The 23,435-nt window shown below is 40.6% G+C and overlaps 3 protein-coding genes across 3 annotated transcripts in view; 2 read left to right on the top strand and 1 right to left on the bottom strand.

Moving 5' to 3' along the window:
* The window catches only part of TMEM236 (transmembrane protein 236), a 47,328-nt gene extending 43,342 nt beyond the window's left edge, over nucleotides 1-3,986 (top strand). The window contains exon 4 of the mRNA XM_050805421.1: nucleotides 1,950-3,986. Within this exon, the coding sequence (XP_050661378.1) occupies nucleotides 1,950-2,533 (584 nt within the window). The 3' untranslated portion in view covers nucleotides 2,534-3,986. The remainder of the gene's footprint in view (nucleotides 1-1,949) is intronic.
* Nucleotides 1-23,435, bottom strand: part of TRDMT1 (tRNA aspartic acid methyltransferase 1) — a 687,969-nt gene that overhangs the window by 662,858 nt on the left and 1,676 nt on the right. The window lies entirely within an intron of this gene.
* MRC1 (mannose receptor C-type 1) overlaps nucleotides 18,294-23,435 on the top strand; it is a 98,352-nt gene continuing 93,210 nt past the window's right edge. The window contains exon 1 of the mRNA XM_050805393.1: nucleotides 18,294-18,595. Coding sequence (XP_050661350.1) covers nucleotides 18,535-18,595 — 61 coding nt within the window. The 5' untranslated portion in view covers nucleotides 18,294-18,534. The remainder of the gene's footprint in view (nucleotides 18,596-23,435) is intronic.

Raw genomic sequence — 23,435 nt, forward strand, 5'->3', positions numbered from 1 at the left:
TTGAGAGGGAGTCTCGCTCTGTCGCCCAGGCTAGAGTGCAGTGGCGCGATCTCGGCTCACTGCAAGCTCCGCCTCCCGGGTTCACGCCATTCTCCTGCCTCAGCCTCCCGAGTAGCTGGGACTACAGGCGCCCACAACCGCGCCTGGCTAATTTTTTGTATTTTTAGTAGAGACGGGGTTTCACCGTGGTCTCGATCTCCTGACCTTGTGATCCGCCCGCCTCGGCCTCCCAAAGTGCTGGGATTACAGGCGTGAGCCACCGCGCCCGGCCAACAAGTTTTTATTGACTTTGTCTCTTTGACCTTTAGAGCTATTCAGTCTAATGACTCCCTTTTTTATCACGTCATATGGCAGCTCAGCATGTTTGCTGAGTAAACTTTGTCAAGTCCTGATAATTTCTTAGCAACCAAAATGGTGTTTTAGTGGATAAATGTTTGAAAAAGAACACGTTATCCCTTCTGTGCATAAAAACAATGCCATCAACATTGTTTTAGGTCTTGAGATTTGAGAATTTGTACATAATCCAACCTCAATACCCATGTATACACGGAGAGGAACACACACACACACACACACACACACACACACACACAATGGTGTTGCATCACGTGCCTTATTCTTTCAGATCACTGGTGTGTTGACCATGGCCACAGAAGAGATGCTTTAGGTTAACCAATCCTAATGATCACTTCAAGAATCTTTGCAAAAGAACAGCTTAAAAACCTTGGATTCAGCATGTCACTCTTCACTAGGAATCTCTAGTGATCAAATAGATTCCCTCTAGACCGGTTACCATGGCTCACGCCTGTAATCCCAGCACTTTGGGAGACCGAGGCGGGAAGATCACTTGAGGTCACGAGTTTGAAACCAGCCTGGCCAACATGGAAACCCCGTCTCTACTAAAAATTAGCCAGGCATGGTGGTGTACACCTGTAATCCCAGCTACTCGTGCGCTGAGTCAGGAGAATCGCTTGAACCAAGGAGTTGGAGGTTGCAGTGAGCTGAGATCATGCTGCTACACTCCAGCTTGGGTGACAGAGCAAGACTCTATCACACACACACACACAAAACACACAAACAATGGATTCCCTCTTAGCACCAAACTTCATACCTGGAGATCTGGGGTATGGTCATCTCTGTGAGCCCCTTCTTAGAAAATGACAGGGTGTTTGTCTTACAAAATGACAGGGTTGGATTGGGGGACTTTTAGATTCATTTGATTTTATGATGCTCAAATGTTTTATAATTAACTCATGATCTATTGTATCTAGACAGGTAATAGCAGCCATAAAGTTAAGAGTTTGTCAATCGGAGTCAAACAAATCTAGGTGTGAATTCCAGCTCTGCCCAATACTAACTGCATTTGAATATCAGCGTTCTTTAACCTCTCAAGACCCAGTTTCTATAGTTGTAAAATGGGATAGTAATCCCTATTTCTCAGCTTTGTTCTGAGGATTAAATGAGATAATAATGTGTGAAAGTGTATAGCTTAGAAACCAATAATGTTTGTTATTATGGAGTGGTAAAAAATGACTTCGGATCTGAATTCAGGAAAATACCAAGACACCAAGAGCCTTCTCCACCTCTATGTTTTTTCAGTGTGCTACTTCAGTGTTATCTTGAAATTCCATGGGTAAAATGGCCTCAAATAATAGAATATGTGGGGAGGGAGAGCATCAGGATAAATAGCTAATGCATGTGAGGCTTAATGTCTAGGTGATGGGTTGACAGGTGCAGCACACCAACATGGCACACGTTTGCCTATGTAACAAACCTGCATGTCCTGCACATGTATCCTGGAACTTAAAATAAAATAAAATTAAATTAAGTGAAAAACAAAAGAATATGGAGAATTCCACCTTTAAATGGAATTTTAAATTTGAATAACATTTGAGCTAAAATGGATACATTTTAAAAAACTAAAATGTAAATAAATCTGTTCATTGCAGGTAGCCAAAATGGGCACATCCATTCAAGCTCTTTGCAACACATAAAAACGGTGACAGAGCAAGTGAGGCAAAGTCAAGAAAATGCTGCATCTCCCCAGGCAACCAACAGCACCCAGTTGTCGCAGCCATCAGGAGCCATGACATGGAGCCAGGTGTCTGTGTTCACGGGACTCCAGGAGCCCTCCTGTGACTCTGGAATCCTGAAAACAATGTCCCGGCGAGATGTCCGGGCAGAATTATTCTTATGGAGCTTTCTCCTGTGGTCTGACACAATAGAAATGGTGCGTGTGGCTGGTCACCCCAAAGTGTACAAGTCAAGCTGGCTATACCCAGTCTACATATTCAGTTTTATTTCTCTCCTTCGAATTACATTCACTCCCCAAAACCCTCTTCTCAATTCCCTGAGCATCCTGCTGCAAGATTTACCATTTGTTTTTGTTAGACTTGGTTTAATCATTGCCCTGGGGACTATCACACCCGTGCTGGGCCTGTGTAAAAATATCCTCGTGACTCTCTCTTACATTTACTTCAATTACCTAACCAGACTCAGGTTTTTTTCTGCTTTTGAAATGTCTCCATTTTAAAAAGAAAATGGGATCTAGTAAGGCCTCTTTGTGATACCTGTGTGCACATTTGTAATCCTTCTTTTTTTCTTGGGGTGTAGGTTTTTGCACTATAAAGGAAATGACTAGATTGTAGAGAATAAGCCATTTTTACTAACTCTAGCATGTCAGTTTTTTTTTTGTTTGTTTTTTACATATACAAAAGGTGCTAAATTTAAGTAAAGTAATATTCTTGTAAATTGGCTTTCAGGTATTTCTAGAAAGGGTTAGCAGTTAATTTTAGTTAGTTAGGTATACTGAGGTCCCCAACCCCTGGCACATGGTCCCAGTACCTGTCCCTGGTCTGTTAGGAAGCAGCCTGCACAGCACATGGTGAGCCTCAAACTGAACGTTCCCGCCTGAACTCCACTTCCTGTCAGATCAGCAGCGGCATTAGATCCTCATACGAGCCCAAACCCTGTTGTGAACTGTGTATGCGAGGGATCTAGCTTGTGCTCCTTATGAGAATTTAATGCCTGATGATCTGAGGTGGAACAGTTTCATCCCAGAACCCACCCTCACCCCCACCCCCAACCGTGGAAAAATTGTCTTCCACGAAACTGGTCCCTGGTGCCAAAAAGGTTGGGGACCACTGATGTACACCACACTTTTTCTAAGAATACTCTTTAATAGAGCTTTTTAAAAAACTAAGAAGCTTTTTCATCAAGTTAGCCCAAGAATAAGATTTTTATCTTTTATATAGAGAGGATTATATGAATTGATTGAGTAAATTTAGTTTTAAAGAACACACCTGAAATTATTGAATAATTTTTAGACTAAGCTTTTTTTTTTTGAGACAATGTCTCGCTCTTGTCCCCCAGGCTGGAGTGTGATGGCGCAATCTCAGCTCACTGCAACCTCTGTCTCCCAGGTTCAAGCGATTCTCCTGCCTCAGCCTCCCGAGTAGCTGGGATTACAGGCGCCCGCCACCATGCCCAGCTAATTTTTGTATTTTTAGTAGCGATGGGGTTTCACCATGTTGGCCAGGCTGATCTCAAACTCCTGACCTCAGGTGATCCGCCCACCTCAGCCTCCCAAAGTGCTAGGATTACAGGAGTGAGCCACCATGCCTGGCCAGATTATATTTTTTAAAAATTTGAAAATTGTTGTTCCTTCAAACATGGAATTATATTCTTTATTCCATTGTGGCAAGGGACTTTTATTCAATAAATTGATTTCAGCATAAAAAGCAATTCACTTTAATAGATATTTGGCTCAGTTTAAGGCTTAGCTGTGTTGCCAGTACTGAAGTACTAATATGAGTGTTGTTTAGTAAAATGAAGTCAAGGTACATCAGTAATACCAATATAAAATTTCATATTAAAAAGCCATAAAGTGAAGACAGAGTTTTCAAAGTAAAAGAATATTTTATTTGTGGAATTTGATACTGTGATAAATAATTAAAGTATGAGCCCTGTTTAAAATTAAAAGTTCAGCTTACAAATACAATAGCCAATGTATCAGTGTCTTATGTGATACCATATCATGGATATATTGATGTTATAAGATAATTACATACGAAGTCATGCAACTTGCTTTCACCCTGTTGGGACACTCTCTGATATTCCCCGTCAGCGCCGTTCATTTGATAGAAATTTTCAGATGCTGGAGAGGTTTGTGAGAGGCTTATATATGCAAGAGTAATGATTATATAGCCAGTTTCTTCAATGATCTGTGATAACAAATAGCTTAAGAATTTGACATATGGCCAGGCATGGTGGCTCACACGTGTAATCCCAGCACTTTAGGAGGTCGAGGCAGGTGGATCTCTGGAGTCCAGGAGTCTGAGACCAGCCTGGGCAACATGGAGAGACCCTACTTCTACAAAAATTACAAAAACTAACTGGGTATGGTGATCTACACCTATAGTCGCAGCTACTTAGGAGGCTGAGGCAGGAAGATTGCTTGAGCCGAGGAGGTCAAGGCTGCGGTGAGCTATGATCATGCCACCGCACTCCAGACTGGGCAACAGAGTGACACCCATCTAAAAAAAAATAAAAGAGAATTTCACCTTGTGTTATTCTGTGCTCCACCAAATACCTCTCCTCCTGCCGCCCTGTCTGCCTTTCCCTCTGTTTTAGGATTTTTCTCACACTGTAAAAGAAGACCTACTCAGAGTTGTTAAAAGCTTACCTTCCAGCTTTCTGATTTGAGGTAGGTACTTTAACCTCTGTGGGTCCCCGTTTCCACATCTAAAAGATGAACATAATACTTGTACTACATTAATAGGGTTAGGAGGGTTAAAGGGTAAAGAATCCTTTGAGCACATTATCTGGCAAACCATAATAATCTGATAAATGCTAAGTATTGGAATGGTACTAAGTCTCCAAGAAACAAGTATCTCAATGCATTTTTAGAAATTTCCTGTTTTATTCTTTCTGTGGCCCTGCTCACCCTCTGGGAATAATCATTTAAACCTTGCATTTGTGAAAAATAATACATACAATCTGAAGGTTACTTCAGACTATGCTTTTTCATTGAGCAGTATTGTATTCAAAAGTGATCAATCTGCTGAATGTATAGATTAAAATGGACACAAGCCTCCATTCATCGGACATTTGAGTGTCTCTCCTCTGAATTCCCATAGAATCTGAATTACAGCACTTCATTCATATTTACATTATGTGTTTACTTTTCTGAGTGGCGTATTAATCTTTATTCCTTAAAGGAGAGCCTGAGGGCATCTTGTTTACCAATGCATCTCTCTCTTCATCAATCAACCCTGCAGGAGCTTACAAGACATATAACTTAAAACAATTATAATACAAGGCCCAGTGCAGTGGCTCATGCACCAATGGTTTGGGAGGCCAAGGCAGGAGGATAACTTGAGGCCAGGAGTTTGAGACCAGCCTGGCCAACATGGTGAAACATGGTCTGTACTAAAAATACAAAAATTAGCTGGGTGTGGTGGCACACGCCTGTAGTCTCAGCTACTTGGGAGGCTGAGGCAGGAGAATCACTTGAATCTGGGAGGCGGAGGTTGCAATGAGCTGAGATTGTGCCACTGCAAGCCAGCCTGGGTGACAAGAGTCTCAAAAAAAAAAAAAAATATAATACAAGTAATTTCTTTTGAATTCTGCCATGGGTGTCTTTTTATTATTAAGAAAAGTCTATAATCAAGGGATTCATTTATGATATTCCTAAATATGAAAATATTTTATGTAAGCATACATTTATCTCTATATTAGAACTTAGCAACAGTGCTCAGATCAACTCAAAAGTATTACTTGAATTTAGAATGCACTTTTATCTGATATTTTAATATGAATGTTCCTGATATTTTTGGAAGTCACAACACTTTATACAAATAATGAAGGCATATACAAAAGATTATGTGTAGGAGGAAAATTGAGTAGCTAATTTAATTTAAATTAATATTTTACTTAGACTGTATACATGTTTACAGAGTGCAGGTCTATGGGATTTAATAGATATTACAACAGATTACACTGGGAAAACATTGATAGTTCTACACTGTAATTAAATATCATATATATTATTAAAATTATTAGGTTGGTGCAAAAGTAGTTGAGGTTTTTGACATTGAAAGTGGTGGTGCACACCTGTAATCCCAGCTACTCAGGAGGCTAGGTCAGGAGAATTGCTTGAATCCAGAAGGCAGAGGTTGCAGTGAGCTGAGATCTCGCCACTATGCTCCAGCCTGGGTGACAGAGTAAGACTCCGTCTCAAAAAAACAAAAAAGTCCACTATGGTTAATTATAGGAAAGTATGTTTAAAAATTAATCTATGATTAGGCTATTAATATATAGTCTAATAATTTTATTATATTATACATATAAAATAATTTTATAATTTTACAAAATTTTGTTGATGCTATATTTGATGCTCAAAAAGTGGGCAAAGGATATGAACAGACACTTCTTAAAAGAAGACATTTATGCAGCCAACAGACACATGAAAAAATGCTCATCATCACTAGCCATCAGAGAAATGCAAATCAAAACCACAATGAGATACCATCTCACACCAGTTAGAATGGTGATCGTTAAAAAGTCAGGAAACAACAGGTGCTGGAGAGGATGTGGAGAAACAGAAACACTTTTACACTGTTGTTGAGAGTGTAAACTAGTCCAACAATGGTGGAAGACAGTGTGGCAATTTCTCAAGGATCTAGAACTAGAAATACCATTTGACCCAGCCATCCCATTACTGGGTATATACCCAAAGGTTTATAAATCATGCTGCTATAAAGACACATGCACACGTATGTTTATTCCAGCACTATTCACAATAGCAAAGACTTGGAACCAACCCAAATGTCCATCAATGATAGACTAGATTAAGAAAATGTGGCACATAAAATCATGAATGAACTCCCATTCACAATTGCTTCAAAGAGAATAAAATACCTAGGAATCCAACTTACAAGGGATGTGAAGGACCTCTTCAAGGAGAACTACAAACCACTGCTCAATGAAATAAAAGAGGACACAAACAAATGGAAGAACATTCCATGCTCATGGATAGGAAGAATCAATATTGTGAAAATGACCATACTGCCCAAGGTAATTTATAGATTCAATATCATCCCCATTTAGCTACCAATGACTTTCTTCACAGAATTGGAAAAAACTACTTTAAAGTTCATATGGAACCAACAAGGAGCCCGCGTTGCCAAGACAATCCTAAGTCAAAAGAACAAAGCTGGAGGCATCACGCTACCTGACTTCAAACTATACTACAAGGCTACAGTAACCAAAACAGCATGGTACTGGTACCAAAACAGAGATATAGACCAATGAAACAGAACAGAGACCTCAGAAATAACACCACACACCTACAACCATCTAACTTTCGACAAACCTGACAAAAACAAGAAATGGGGAAGGAAAACTGGCTAGCCATAAGTAGAAAGCTGAAACTGGATCCCTTCCTTACTCCTTATACAAAAATTAATTCAAGATGGATTAGAGACTTAAATGTTAGACCTAATACCATAAAAACCCTAGAAGAAAACCTAGGCAATGCCATTCAGGACATAGGAATGGGCAAGGACTTCATGTCTAAAACACCAAAGGCAATGGCAACAAAAACCAAAATTGACAAATGGGATCTAATTAAACTAAAGAGCTTCTGCACAGCATAAAGAAACTACCATCAGAGTGAGCAGGCAACCTACAGAATGGGAGAAAATGTTTGCAATCTACTCATCTGACAAAGGGCTAATATCCAGAACCTACAAAGAACTGAAACAAATTTACAAGAAAAAACCCCATCAAAAAATGGGTGAAGGATATGAGCAGACACTTCTCAAAAGGAGACATTTATGCAGCCAACAGACACATGAAAAAATGTTCATCATCACTAGCCATCAGAGAAATGCAAATCAAAACCACAATGAGATACCATCTCACACCAGTTAGAATGGCAATCATTAAAAAGTCAGGAAACAACAGGTGCTGGAGAGGATGTGGAGAAATAGGAACACTTTTACACTGTTGGTGGGACTGTAAACTAGTCCAACCATTGTGGAAGACAGTGTGGCGATTCCTCAAGGATCTAGAACTAGAAATACTATTTGACCCAGCCATCCCATTACTGGGTATATACCCAAATAATTACAAATCGTGCTGCTACAAAGACACATGCACATGTATGTTTATTGCGGCACTATTCACAATAGCAAAAACTTGGAACCAACCCAAATGTCCATCAATGACAGACTGGATTAAGAAAATGTGGCACATATACACCATGGAATACTATGCAGCCATAAAAGAGGATGAGTTCGTGTCCTTTGTAGGGACATGGATGCAGCTAGAAACCATCATTCTCAGTAAACTATCACAAGAACAGAAAACCAAACACCTCATGTTCTCACTTATAGGTGGAAATTGAACAATGAGAACACTTGGATACAGGAAGGGGAACATCACATACCAGGGCCTGTTGTGGGGTAGTGGGAGAGGGGAGGGATAGCATTAGGAGACATACCTAATGTAAATGACGAGTTAATGGGTGCAGCACGCCAACATGGCACATGTATACATATGTAACAAACCTGCACGTTGTGCACATGTACCCTAGAACATAAAGTATAATTGAAAAAAAGAGAAAATGTGGCACATATACACCATGGAATACTATGCAGCCATAAAAAAGAATGAGTTCATGTCCTCTATAGGGACATGGATGCAGCTGGAAACCATCACTCTCAGCAAACTATTGCAAGAACAGAAAACCAAACACCACATGTTCTTACTCATAGGTGGGAATTGAACGATGAGAACACTTGGACGCAGGAAGTGGAACATCACACACTGGGGCCTGTTGTGGGGTGGGGGGAGGAGGGAGGGAGAGCATTAGGAGATATACCTAATGTAAATGACGAGTTAATGAGTGCAGCATACCAATATGGCACATGTATAAATATGTAACAAACCTGCATGTTGTGCACCTGTACCCTAGAACTTAAAGTATAATAATAAAAAAAAAGATAGAAAATCAGAGCAACGTTAAAATGAAGTATTATACATTATTGTTATTATTAATAGTTCTTATCTTCTTTAACAGAGAGAGTTATGTTACTCTAATGGGATACTGAATTTTGGAGGAAAGACTCTTGAGGGATGAAAAAAAATTCCTGATAGAGCTAATAATTGTGGATGGAGAATTGAAGTTACATTTGAGTAGGGGTTTGCTAGGCTCACTCATTTTTCCATCCTTTCTATTCACTTAGAAAACTATAAAATGCCTAGATAAAATAACAGGGTAAAAATAAACATAGAAGCAATAAAAAAATAAAAATTAATCTATGATTAGGCCATTAATATATAGTCTAATAATTTATTGCATTATAATTATAAAATAATTTTATAATTTTATAAAATTTTATTGATGCTATAATTTTTATAAAATTTTATTTATTTTATAATTTTACAAAAAATTCTAATACCTCTAATAGACTTTTTAGTGTCTTTTCTTTCTAAAAGTTAATGTTTGAAATTACAATGTGTAAATGTTATCGTCTTGTTTTTATTAGGGCCCCATTTCACTGAATGACAATTGCAATGAGGCATAGGAAAGAAAAGGGAAATGAAACTGCTTGCTGAAGTCCTACTATGTGCTGTGCACTATGCTGTTTGCCGAATAATTGCCTTGTGCTGCGTACCTTGGAGCAGCACCTTACACAGTGAACATATCAAATGCTTTTCACAAAAAGAGCAACATATCACTTAGAAGCTATAGAACTTAAAAATAGCTACTTATACTCCATATAGTAAATAATAGAAGAAAAAAAGTGAAATGGCTAAAGACATTTTGTTTTACAATGGGGCTATTTTTACATGTTAATTAAAATTCTATGTTTAAGCAAATCTCTTGTGATGTCTGCTTCATTATGAGGGGATGCATTTGTATTAGTCAATTCTCTAGAGGGATAAAGCTAATAGGATAGATGTATATATGAAAGGGAGTGTATTAAGGAGTATTGACTCACACGATCACAAGGTGAAGTCCCACAATAGGCCATCTGCAGGCTGAGGAGAAAGGAAGCCAGTCCGAGTCTCAAAACCTCAAAAATACGGAAGCCAACAGTGCAGTCTTCAGTCTGTGGCCAAAGGCCCAAGGGCCCCTGGCAAACGACTGGTGTAGGTCCAAGAGTCCAAAAGCTGAAGAACATGGAGTCCAGTGTTGGAGGACAGGAAGCATCCAGCAAAGGAGAAGGATGGAGGCCAGAAGCCTCAGCAAGTCTAGTCCTTCCACGTTTCTCTGCCTACTTTTATCCTAGCCATGCTGGCAGCTGATTAGATGGAGCCCACCCAGATTGATGGTGGGTCTGCCTCTCCCCATCCACTGACTCAAATGTTAATCTCCTTTGGTGACACCCTCACAGACACACCCAGGAACAATACTTTGCCTCCTTCAATCCAATCAAGTGGACACTCAATATTAACTGTCACAGGCTTTATACAATTTTCAGCTTCTTGGTTGCCTGTCTCACATCCACCTTCTGTGCTCTGTAGTAATCGAATCCAAACACACAAAAGTAGAGTCAAAAGATGAAAAAATAGAGAAAGAGAGAGCCATGTACACCTGCCCACATAGAGACACTGAGAACCAGATCCAACTGCATTAGAAAGGTGTTTCCACTGTTTACAAGGCAAGATTAATGAATGAATTCTAAATCATACAGCGCCCCTTCAGGTTGAACAGTGCACAACCTCTACATCCCTGAATACCAGTGATTAATAGCTTTAGTAACATGAGATATTTGTATTAACAATTATTTACAAGAGCTTTTACAAATATTACCATATCTATTCTGAAGATTATTTTTTGGAAATTTCATTAATTTATCATTTGACAAATTTGAGTGCCCGTTATAGACTAGGTATGGTTTTATATGAATTTGAGGATAATATTTACTAAAGTAACACTTGCTGTGAAAGTTTGCATTTATATACACACAAATATTAATTTCCCAAGATATGCCTATTTTTAATAAGATTATTTTTTATTTTAACTCATAATTATTCTTATTTTGAAATGGAAATAATGGATTTTTAAGGAATGCCTTCTTTTGCCACAAAACTTTTTTTCTTTTAAATATTTAACTCAGATGCCTTAGAGGTGTTCAGAATATATGAGTGAACAAATAGAAAATTTGCATTTCAAATTGCTAAAAATTATACATAACCTTACATAGTTAGTATTGTTCTGAAGAATCAGGCCAACATTTTTGTGTCTTGGTTTCCATCTGTAAAGTATAGGCCATTTTCAGATTATAAATACACATTTAATCTTATTCTTAAAATTTGTTTCTGCCGGGCGCGGTGGCTCACTCCTGTAATCCCAGCAATTTGGGAGGCCGAGGCGGGCAGATCACGAGGTCAGGAGATCGAGACCATCCTGCATCCTGGCTAACACAGTGAAACCCCATCTCTACTAAAAATAAAAAAAATTAGCCGGGCGTGGTGGTGGGTGCCTGTAGTCCCAGTTACTGGGGAGGCTGAGGCCAGAGAATGGCATGAACCCAGGAGGCGGAGCTTGCAGTGAGCTAAGATTGCGCCACTGCACTCCAGCCTGGGTGACAGAGGGAGACTCCATCTCAAAAAAAAAAAAAAAAAAAAAAAAAAAATTGTTTTAAAAATTAAATGGGTCAAATAGCCTTTCAATTAAATTACGTTGTAAAATTTAGTATATTAAAACGATGTGTGCCAAGACAAACAGAACCAAATGAAACAAAGTATTGGTTATAGAAATACAAAACTCAAAGGTCCTTCAAATAGTATGAATCTACACACTGTAGATTACAATAAATCTAAATATATTATCTGAAGACAGTTACAATTGAAGCCTAATTCTATGTAAGTAATTGAATGCAAAGAAATGGGATTGCTATGATATAGTCGTTTTCTATTAAACTGTAAATGCATTGTTGATGTTTTGCTATATTTTGGTAAGGATTGAAAAATATGAGGTATAAGAATATCTAAATTTTAAAATTTTTACTCAAAAATATCTTTTTTTTTCTTTTGGCTGAATAGGAATTATGTTGATAAAATTTGAATAAATTTGTTCATTAAAAGATAGCCTTACTGAAAACACCATTTCTGAATGGCTTAGCAGTTTTATCTGTGAGAAATGATGTAACAGGTTATGAAAAAATTTGCCCAGCTGTTTTTCTCGGAACTATTTCAGAGCAAAGCAGACACTAAGTTCATTTTACATGAAACTGAGTAGGTAGGAGGTGGCTGATGTTTGAGAAAGTCTAGGAGGAAATGACACAGTTGATTGTCTTGCCAATAAAAAAATGAGAATTTCCTTTATATTTTAGCTTGAAGAAAGGACTAGTTAAAAATAACCACCATCATCGGTAGCTAACCAAAATTCAGAACCAGAACTTAGTAGAAGGCTGTAAACAGGATGGCATGAGTTGGATTTAAAAAAAAATGTGGTAAAGGATACGTAACACAGTTATTATTGCAGTCATTTTAACTGTACTATTCAATGGCTTTAAATATATTCACCATGTTGTTTAACTATCACCACTCTGTATTTCCAGAAGTTTTCATCATCCAACATCCAGTGGGCTCTGTGCCCATTAAACAATAACTCTCCCTTCTCCTCCATCCTCCACCTCCCACCCCTTAGTAAACTCTCTTCTTCCTATCTCTCTGAATTTACCTATTCTATGTACCTCACGTAAGTGGAATCACATAATATTTGTCCTTTTATGTTTGGCTTATTTCACTTAGCAAAATGTTGAAAGGCTGTACATATAGCAGGTATCAGGATTCCTTTTTACAGCTGTATAATATCCCACGGTATGTGCATACCATATTTGTTTATCTGCTAACAGACACCTGAGTTGCTTCTACTTTTTGGCTATCCTAAGTAATACTTCTTTGAACATTGTTGTACAAATATCTGTTTGAGTCCCTAATTTCAGTTCTTCTGGGTATATACCTAGAAGTAGAATTGATGGATCATACGATAATTATATGTGTACTTTGTGAGGCATTTCCAAGTTGTTTTCCACAATGGCTACACCATTTTACATTCCCACCAGCAATCCGAGGGTTCCAATTTCTCATATTCTGACCATCACTTGTTATTTTCTGTTTTTTTTCTTTTTAAATAATAATTCTTTTGAGTGTGAAATTATATCTCATCGTAGTTTTGATTTACATTTCCCTAATGACTAACGATGTTGAGCGTCTTTACATGTGCTTAGCTTATTGGCCACTTGTATATCTTCTTTGGAGAAATGTCTATTCAGGTCTACTGACCATATTGTATTTGGTTTTGTTGTGGTTATTGAGTTGTAGTTGTTAATATATTCTGGATATTCATTCCTTAATCAGATATGTGATTTACAGATATTTTCTATTTTGTGCTGTCTTTTCACTTTCTAGATAGTGTTCTTTGATGGACACAGTTTTTAATTGTGATAAAGGCCTATTTATCTACTTTTTTGTTGCTTGTGCTTTTGGTATCCAGTCGAGGAAATCATTGTCAGATCCAATGTTGTGAAGATTTTCTTTCCTGACGTTTTCTTCTAAGACTTTTATAGTTTTTAGCTCTTATGTTTAGGCATTTGATCCACTTTGGGTTAATTTTTGTATTTGGTGTAAGGTAACAGTCCAATTTCGTTCTCTTGCCTTTGGATGGCCAGTTTTCCCAGCACAAATGCTGTTCTTTCCTCATTGAATGCTTTTGGCACCTTGTTGGAAATCAACTGCCCACATAGGTTTATTTCTGGCCTCTCTATTCTATTCCATTGGCCTATATGGCTATCCTTATGCCAGTACCACACTGTTTAGATTACTGTTTTTTGTAGTATGATTTGAAATCGGGAAGTGTGACTCCTTCAACTTCATTCTTTTTCAAAATTGTTTTGGCTGTGCAGACTCCCATGAAATTCCATATGAACTTTAGGATGGGGTTTTTCATTTCTGCAAAAAAAAAATCGTTGGGATTTCGATAGGGATTGCATGAATCTATAGATTATATTGACATCTTAACAATATTAAGTGTTCCATTTCATGAATACAGGGTATCTTTTCATTTATTTAGGTCTTTTTCTTTCAGCAACCATTTGTAGTTTTCAGTGGACAAGTCTTTGGCTATGTAGTTAAATTTATTCCTGAGTATTTTTGATCCTATTGTAAATGGAATTTTCTTAATTTTATTTTCACATTGTTCATTACAAGTGTATCAAAATTCAACTGATTTTTGTGTTTTGATTTTGTGTCCTACAACTTTGTTAAATTTATTAGCTCTACAGTTTGTGTTTGTGTGTGTGGTGTGTATGTGCGTGTGTGGTGTATGTGTGTGTGTGGTGTGTGTGTGGTGTGTGTGTGTGTGTGATGTGTATGTGTGTGTGGTGTGTATTTGTGTGTGAGTGGTGTGCGTGCGCATGTGAGTGTAAGCTTTAGGACTTCCTATATTTAGAATCAGACCATCTGTGTACAGAGATAATTTCACTTCTTCCTTTTTAATTTGGATGCTTTTATTTATTTTTTTCTTTCCTACATGCTCTTACTAGAACTTTGAGTCCTAGGTTGAAGAGAAGTGATAAAAGCAAATAAAAGCACCAATCAGAACACACAGCCCTGACATTTGGAGGGTTAAATTCTTGTTGCCCGGCCTGGCCTCACCAAGCTGCACTGGGCGTGTGGGCTGCTTCCCCTCACAGCTGCCTGACACAGCCATAACCACAGGGAGAGGCTGAAATTCACTGAAATGTACCAGCCTCTTTATCAAGTTCTCCCTTGGACGCTCCAAGTTTTTGACTAGACTAGTTCCAAAATACAGATGGTCCTTGACTTAGGATGGTTAGACACTTTATGATGATGTGAAAATAGAAATGCATTCAGTAGAAATTGTATTTCGAATACCCATACACTCATTCTGCTTCTCACTTTTAGTACCATATCCAATAAATGACATGAGATACTCAACACTGTATTATAAAATAGGCTTTGAGTTAGATGATTTTGAAATAGAAGAGTTCCCTTATGACCCTCGCAGGGCGTGCGACAGGAATGAGGCTTGCTCCTTCGGTGCCCTGCTGCTCAAACCCCTAGGGGGAGCATGCAGCATGCAGATGGGCAGGTGCAGAAGCTGTGGGGAGTGCTTTTGGGCTCCGGCCCCATGGCAGCATCTAGGACTCCTGAAGCCCAAGTGGGCGTGTGTTACAATGTGCTCTTTCAGCTATACCATCTGCAGACAGCTTGTGTTAGTCAGCTCAATAGACCCTTATCACAAGGACAGAGAGCCTTATCACAAGGACAGAGAGATAGTGTGACAGCCTGAGTTCTTGCCCAGTGTCCTGGAAGAATCAGATCACATGTTGGCTGGAGGGTTGAGTGCAAGGTTTTATTGATTGGTGGAGGTGGCTCTCAGCGAGATGGATGCGGAGCTGAAATGGGGGAATGGAGTGGGAAGGTGGTCTTCCCCTGGAGCCAGGCCGCCCAGCAGCCGGACTGTTCTCCAACCATCCCTGGCCAAACTCCCCTTGGCGTCCAGATGTCCTTCTCTCTTTCTCTGCTGTGCCACCCCACTGCTCTCCACTGCTCTGTTCCTTCACTCCTCTCAATGTTCAGCGCTTGTGTCTGTGCCCGCTAAGGTCTCAGGTTTTTATGGGCACAGGATGCAGGGTGTGGCGAGCCAGAGTGGTCTTGGAAATGTAACATTTGGGCATGAAAACAGAAGTGCCTGTTCTCACTTAGGTCTGTGGGCCCAGGTCTGAGGGTGGAGCCCTCGCCAGGGATCCCGCCTTTCTCTACCTAGCACTTCTCTGTCTCCTGTCCATATCAGTTGTGTCCAAATGGAAACTAACGTAAGTGTTCTCGGCACGTTTAAGGTAGGCTACGCTAAGCTGTGATGTTTGGTGGGTCAGGTGTATTAAGTGCATTTGTGACTTACCATATTTCACATCCCAATGAGTTTATCAGGGCCTAATTCGATCATGAGTAGAGGAGCATCTTCAGTTGCTTCAGTTTAGTCTCTGCCCGTTTGATGGCTGCTTAGATGGAGGGATGAATTCCTGGAGCTTCCTACACCACCATCTTCTGTGACACCCCTTCCCCAAGATTCGGATTTCTTTTTTGCCCTGGTGGCCTCTTGTAGCCTGATAAATCTTTGTTTCAACGAGGTCAAGGTCATGGGGTAAATTCTTTGTGGGGTGCTTGACTGCATTTTGTTTAAACTTCACAGATTGTAGTACCGATCTTAATTTTTAATTTTACTAATGTGATATACACACTTATATAATTCAAAAACAAACCCTGGACCAGGTATGGCGACTCACATCTGTAATCCCAGCACGTTCGGAGGCCGAGGCGGGTGGATCAGCTGAGGTCAGGGATTTGAGACCAGCCTGGCCAACATGGTGAAGCCCCGTCTATACTAAAAATGCAAAAAATAGCCAGGCATCATGGCACATGCTTGTAATCCCAGCTACTTGGGAGGCAGAGGCAGGAGAATCGCTTGAACCTGGGAGGTGGAGGTTGCAGGGAGCCCAGATTGCACCACTGCACTCCAGCCTGGGTGACAGAGCGAGACTCTGTCTCAAAAAATAAACCCTGAATGTGATTATATACATGATTCAATTAAATTGTATTTCCTTCTGAAATTCATATAAATCTAAATTAGGCAGTAACTTTTTGTATACGATTTATTTATATTTGAAAGCCACAAATGACCCATTTAAACTATTTTTTTTAATAAGTCAGTGAAACAATGTCTTAGAAAGAAACATTTTTGTTTTCTCTGTTTTGTTCTATAACCACCATTTTTTTTTCTTTTTTTTTTTTTTTCAGTCACGTACAGGCTTAGTGACAAAGAAACATTGGTTCTCTGTCCTACATTTTCACTATCTTTTTCCCTCTGGTCAGAATAATCTCAAATTTACATGTTAAAAACAATCAGTAAGAGAACTGTATCACATTTTTATTAGGATGGAAACTTTTCAACTTTATCACAAACACATTGAATGTGGAGGCTTTCCGTTTGAAGATAAAACTATTCATTTAAAAAAATTTAACAATTACAATGTTTCCAGTAGCTTCTTTTTGAATTACTAACATATTCCACACTCTAGTAATGGTTTGGCCAGCTAATCGTCAGTTTCTGCTTTAAAATGTTCTAAATTCATGTTTTACTTTTGAAAAATGACAACGTAGATGTTTGGAGGGTTAATGAAAGATGTAGAAACATTTTTTATTCTAAGAATTCCACTTGCCTTTAAATAAAGATACACCGTTTGACCAAACAACCAGATTTTCTTTTTCTTTTCTTTTCCTTTTCCTTTCTGTCTTTCTTTTTTTTTTTTTTTTTTTTTTTTTTTTTTTTTGAGATGGAATTTCCTGCCTATTGCCCAGCCTGGAGTGTAGTGGTGCGATCTTGGTTCACTGTAACCTCCGCTTCCTAGGTTCTAACGATTCTCTTGCCTCAGCCTCCTGACTAGCTGGGATTACAGGTGTGCACGACCACGCCAGGCTAACTTTTGTATTTTTCGTAGAGATAGGTTTTTGCCATGTTGACCAGGCTGGTCTCAACCTCCTGACCTGAGGTGATCTGCCTGCCTCGGCCTCCCAAACTGCTGGGATTGCAGGCATGAGCCATTGTGCCGGGCCAGCTTTTCTTTTTCTAGCAAGGGGAGCCTCTTAAACTTGAAGAGGACCGCGATGGTTGAGGCTGGGCAGCAAGGCTTTACTGCAAATCCTTTGCCACTGTTTTTTCTGACTTTCTAGAGAACTTTCTAGCAAAAGGTTTCTAGAACTTTCTCCTTCCTGGCCTAACTGGCATTCCCTTTTATGCATAGCCTCCCTTTCACTTTTCTTCTGCCTGGAGGAAATGAAGCTCCATGGAACTTTCTCTTGAAACTTTCCAAGAAAAAAAGAAAAGCTCTAAGCACTGAATGTGGAGACAGGGGGATGAGCTTCAACTCTGAACTGTTTCCAGCGTAAAACTGTCCTTTCCAGGGCCCGTGGGGCTGTCACTTCAGAGTGGAGGTTGTCTGCTGAGGGACCCTGACTCAGGCTGCCTCCCAGGGGAAGCTCCGTCTTCCGGCACAGGTAATGGCCTGCAGCTTCATCTCCACCCAGCCCCATCTGAGCAGGCCGGGAGCTCCCAGCTGTTTCACTTCTCTCCTTCCTGACTCCTCACCATCACCATCGCCCTCTCTCCTCCCCACCCCGCCACTCCTCTCCCACACGTGTCCCTTTCTCCCCTTCCTCTGCGTCTGCTTTTCTCAGAAGTTAGCTTACGAAGCAAAGTTGCGACTCTGAATTCCTGTTTTCCAGCCACCCTCATGTGACAGGATGTCTCCTTAGTGGAGGCTTTCCCTAAATTCAGGAGCTCTTTAAAAGGGAGGGCTTCCTCTCTAGTTCTTTTCAGCTGGGCAGCTCTGGGAACTTGGATTAGGTGGAGAGGCAGTCGGGGGGCCCGCTGTTTGCGTCTTTGTCCCGCCCTCCTCTCCATCAGGAGAAGGAAAGGATAACCCCTGGGCCATGAGGCTACCGCTGCTCCTGGTTTTTGCCTCTGTGATTCCGGGTGCTGTTCTGCTGCTGGGTAAGTCCGCTGTGAGGCAGGGGCTTTCTGACTTGCGGGGCCGGAACCACACCCTCGTTTTGTGGGTTACTGTGAACGGGTTCCTTCCAACACCTTGTGAGGAGGAAACGGGGTTCCCCTGCACCACGCAGTCCACAGCTAAGCCTGCTGCCTTCACCTGGCCAGGCATGGAAGGCCTGGAGCTGGAGGAGGGAGGAGGATGCGTCTCAGGTCTCGGTTGCTGCCCAGTCAGGAGTCATACAGACCTTCAGTCTCCTCCTGACTTCTCTCATCGCTCATTGTTCCTTCCCTGTTTTCTTCGTGCAGAAATTTCCTGCTCTGTGGTTTACTCTTTCTGGTTTTCAGTTCACACTATTTCTCTCTCACTGCCAACAAACACCCTCTGAGTGTCTCTGGCTGGAAGGGGGGCAGCCCTGATGTCTCCCCGCGTCTTAGGTCCAAGGATATCAACTCAGATCATCCCCCCAAAAGGGATTCTAAGCAATTTCCATGCTCATTTTTTTTTTCTGCCAGAATCATTCATACACTTGATTGTTAGAAAGTTCATCCTTATCTGTATTCTAGACTGTTCAAACTGCCGCATAAGCACATCGATTCCTGTTTTTCTTATTTTTCTGGAGATTAGAGATTACTCATTAGGAACAGCTCCAGAGTTTTTCAAATTCTCAAATACATTTGCCAGTCTCTAGACTCAACTGCTTAAACTTCAGGATGGGAGGGCCTTGGGGGATTTTCATTCCTGGTTCTATTTGGAGATGATATAGAAGAGATTTCAAATTTGATTTTTTGGTTTCCAATCCCCCTTTATTTCTGTGATATCAACAAACACTTGCAGAGAATGGTTTGTGCCTATGATCTACTCTATGCACTGATGTGAAGGTGGGTAGGAAGTTTCCTAGGAAGAGAGTATTTTAGTACCACAAAGTTTAAATCATAATAAGTATTGAGTAGCAGTGATTATAAAAACACAAGTGAAGGCGGTATGGTTTACACCCTGTCTCTCTCACTCACTAGCTTGGCGACCTTGGGCAGGCTACTTTATTTCTTTGTGCTTTAGTTTCCATATCTATAAAATGGAAAGAATACTATTACCTGCCCCCATCAGTTCTTGTGATGATTCAATGAGTAACAATATGTTAAATGTTTAGAACAGAGTGTGACCCATAGTAAACGCCTTGTAAGTGTTAGCTATTAAAATCAGTGGCAGAAAAGAAGTACAAAAAAAGACCAAATAGAAACGATAGATGAAATTAATTTTATTTTTATTTTTGAGATAGACTCTCATTTTGTTGCCCAGGCTGGAGTGCAGTGGCATGATCTTGGCTCACTGCAACCTCCACCTCCCGGGTTCAAGCGATTCTCATGCCTCAGCCTCTCAAGTAGCTGGGATTACAGGCGCAGACCACCATACCCAGCTGATTTTTGTATTTTTAGTAGAGATGACATTTCGCCATGTTGGCCAGACTGGCCTCAAACTCCTGACCTCAAGTGATCTGCCCTCCTCGGCCTCCCAAAGGGCTGGGATTATAGGCGTGAGCCACAGCGCCCGGCCCTGATTTTATTAATGTATTTTATTCCACCCAGTAACTCAGAAATACTACCACTCAACATTTAATTGATTTGGGATATTTTCCCATTCATTTCTTAAAACTAACTCTTCATAATCTGGTGAGTATTGTATACTTATAGCACGTCTCAATTCACAGTAGTGTCATTTTATGTGTACAGTGGTCACACGAGGTGGCTGGCTATCATATTGGGCAGCACAGACACAGTGCCTAATTTTCTTTAAACTGACTTGATAATGCTTCTGAGCGATAGCGTTTCTGGGTTTGCTCAGGAGTGTTTCCCTCTTCCTGACAGCAGGATGCCCTCTTCTGACTAATGTCTTCCTTTTCATAGGCACAGATATTGGGGAGAGAGGGGGGATGCTGAAGATCTGTTTACTTGGAGAATAAACAAACAAAAGATTCAAGGGAGCCCGTTACTTGAAAGCCTGTAATTTGTGTTGTTTTGTTTTTTGAGACGGGTTTCACTCTGTCTCCCAGGCTGGAGTGCGGTGGTGCGATCACGGCTCACTGCAGCCTTGACATCTGGGCTCATGCAATCCTCCCGCCTTGGCCCGCTCCCAACTCCCCAGTAGCTGGGACTTTAGTAGAGACAGGGTCTCACTAACTTGCTCAGTCCGATCTCAAACTTCTGGGCTCTGGCGATCCTCCCACTTTGGCCTCCCATAGTGCAGGATGATAGATGTGAGCCACTACACCCAGCCTGTAACTTTTATTTTATCTTTTCTTGGCCCAAGAAGCATGTGATTGGAGGAATTTGTGTAAAGGCAGAGCACCTGCTTACTTAGCAGCAGGTTAAAGCTATGTGAAGTCTCAAGACCTCTCCCCTGACTTCTGCCCACCAGGAAAACCCATGGGAAGGTCTCCCTACTTACAATCAGTTTATTTCTTTTCAATCCACAATCCTTCCTTCCACCTTCAGGAGAGCATCCCACAGCATTAGCACCATAAGTCTCTGTGGGCTGCTGCCAACGGATGGGCTGGTTCTATCTGGAGGGGTACAGGAGGCTAGAGGTTATCAGGGCTAGACGCTCACCTTTCCTACTGTTGTTCTTGCCATGCTATCTTTTTATCACTCAGCAGCAAGGTTTTGAGCTCAGTTGGGTTATAATCACGGTAGATGTACCATGAGAGCTGGTGGGGCACAGAGGTGAGAACACAGCAAAGGAGTTTAACTTGGAAATGGGAGGGTTTGGCTCACGGGTAGTGGTGTATTGGCAAACTTAACTACTGTAACTACTGGTTCCAAGAAGGAAAAGAAAGGAAGCACTGATTTGATTTATGCTGTTTACTGATGTCCATGCTGTAAATATTCCCACCATGGTTGATTTCAAACTACTGACTTGATGCCAGTGGGGACAGAGTTGGGAAGAGATGCCAACAATAGGCTCTTTTGTTTGTTTGTTTGTTTGTTTGTTTTGAGATGGAGTCTCTCTCTGTCACCCAGCCTGGAGTGCAATGGTGTGATCTTGGCTCACTGCAACCTCTGCCTCCTGGGTTCAAGCGACTCGGCTGCCTCAGCCTTCCGAATAGCTGGGATTACAGGCACCCACCACCACGCCTGGCTATTTTTTTGTATTTTTAGTAGAGACGGGGTTTCACCAAGTTGGCCAGGCTGGTCTTGCACTCCTGACCTCGTGATCTGCCCACCTTGGCTTTCCAAAGTGCTGAGATTACAGGCATGAGCCACCGTGCCCGGCCAACAGTAGGCTCTTACTAGCTGCTGCCATCAGTCCCTGGGCAACATGGAGGCTTTCTAGGCTCTGGGAAGGCACTCAAACAGTGGGTCAGGCAGTATCACGAAAAGCCTAGAACATCTTCAAAAAATGAAAATGAGAGACTTGGTGGACAGAGAAGCCTTAGAATCATGGAGCATTAAAGCAAGAAGGAAGTTGGAGGTAATGCATTTTGACATCATTTTATCGATGAAGCACCAGGCTCAGGGAGGTAAAATGTCCAGAAGGTGACTGTTTAGCAGGAAGACACAGATCCAGGACTTTGCTCAACAGCTTGTACTTTTCCACCTCCCCTTAGATTTCTTGCTGCGCTGTTAGATCAGGTAAGGGCAAATTAGGTTATTCCTGTTGCCATTTGTGGAGCTCGCATTTGGCTGGAAGGGATCCAACTGGTTCTGACATTGACATCACACTAATGGTATAATCCTGATACTCCTCTATTTCATTTCCCTCAATGAAATGCTAAGAAAGATAATTATTATGTAATTATCACAGTAGTGGTTTTTCGCAATCACTCTTGAAAACTTTGATTCCAATATAAACGTATGTCTTATGTTAAATATTGGCTCTTCAATGTATTTTTTCACAAAACTGAATTAAGTGGGAGAAAAATACAAGCGCCTTTCTCCTTTTTAAATGTGGTCTCCATCTTTCTCAGTGTTTGTATCTAGAAGGCTGAGCTAACTTTTATGCTTTGGAATATATACATATACACACACACATACACACACACACATATATACACACACACACACATACACACACACACACACACACATATATATATATGCTTTTTTTTTTTTTTTTTTTTAGACAGGCTCTTACTCTGTCACCCAGGCTGGCGTACAGTGGCATGATCATGGCTCACTGCAGCCTTGACCTGCTGGACTCAAGTGATTCTCCCACCTCAGTCTCCTAAGTAGCTGGCACCACAGGTGCATGCCACCGTGCCTGGCTAATTTTTGCGTTTTTTTGTAGAGATGGGGTTTTGCCATGTTGTCCAGGCTGGTCTCAAACTCCTAGGCTCAAGTGATTTGCTCACCTTGGCCTCCCAAAGTGCTGGGATTACAGGCATGAGCCACCGTGCTCAACCTTAGGTTTTGACAGTTATGCAACTTTTGGTTTAATCTACAAATATTGCACGTGAATAATTGTGGTAGAAACTTAGACCTCAGGGGCCCATAGCTTCCATAAAGCGGATGGGAAGATGTCACTGTGTACTTTTCCCTAGGTAAGAAAGCTGAAGCTCTGAAGATTCAGTGGCTTGCAGAAGTCAGGTAGTCAGTAAGGAACAGAGCTAACTCTTCATTATGATCTTCAGACTCTGAGGCTAAGAAGGAGATATTTACTACCTGGAGTGTGTTGATCATGAAGGATATAATGTGGTTCAAATAACACTATGTTAAAAGAAGGATTTTGATCCCTTTATCTGTATCAATTTTTCTAGACTTTTCACTTCAAGAGGGGGAAAGGAGGGAATTAATATTTATCAAGTGTGTATTATATACAAATGATATGCTGGGTGCTTTACATAAA

Source organism: Macaca thibetana, chromosome 9 (genome assembly GCF_024542745.1).
Source record: "Macaca thibetana thibetana isolate TM-01 chromosome 9, ASM2454274v1, whole genome shotgun sequence".
NCBI lineage: Eukaryota > Metazoa > Chordata > Mammalia > Primates > Cercopithecidae > Macaca > Macaca thibetana.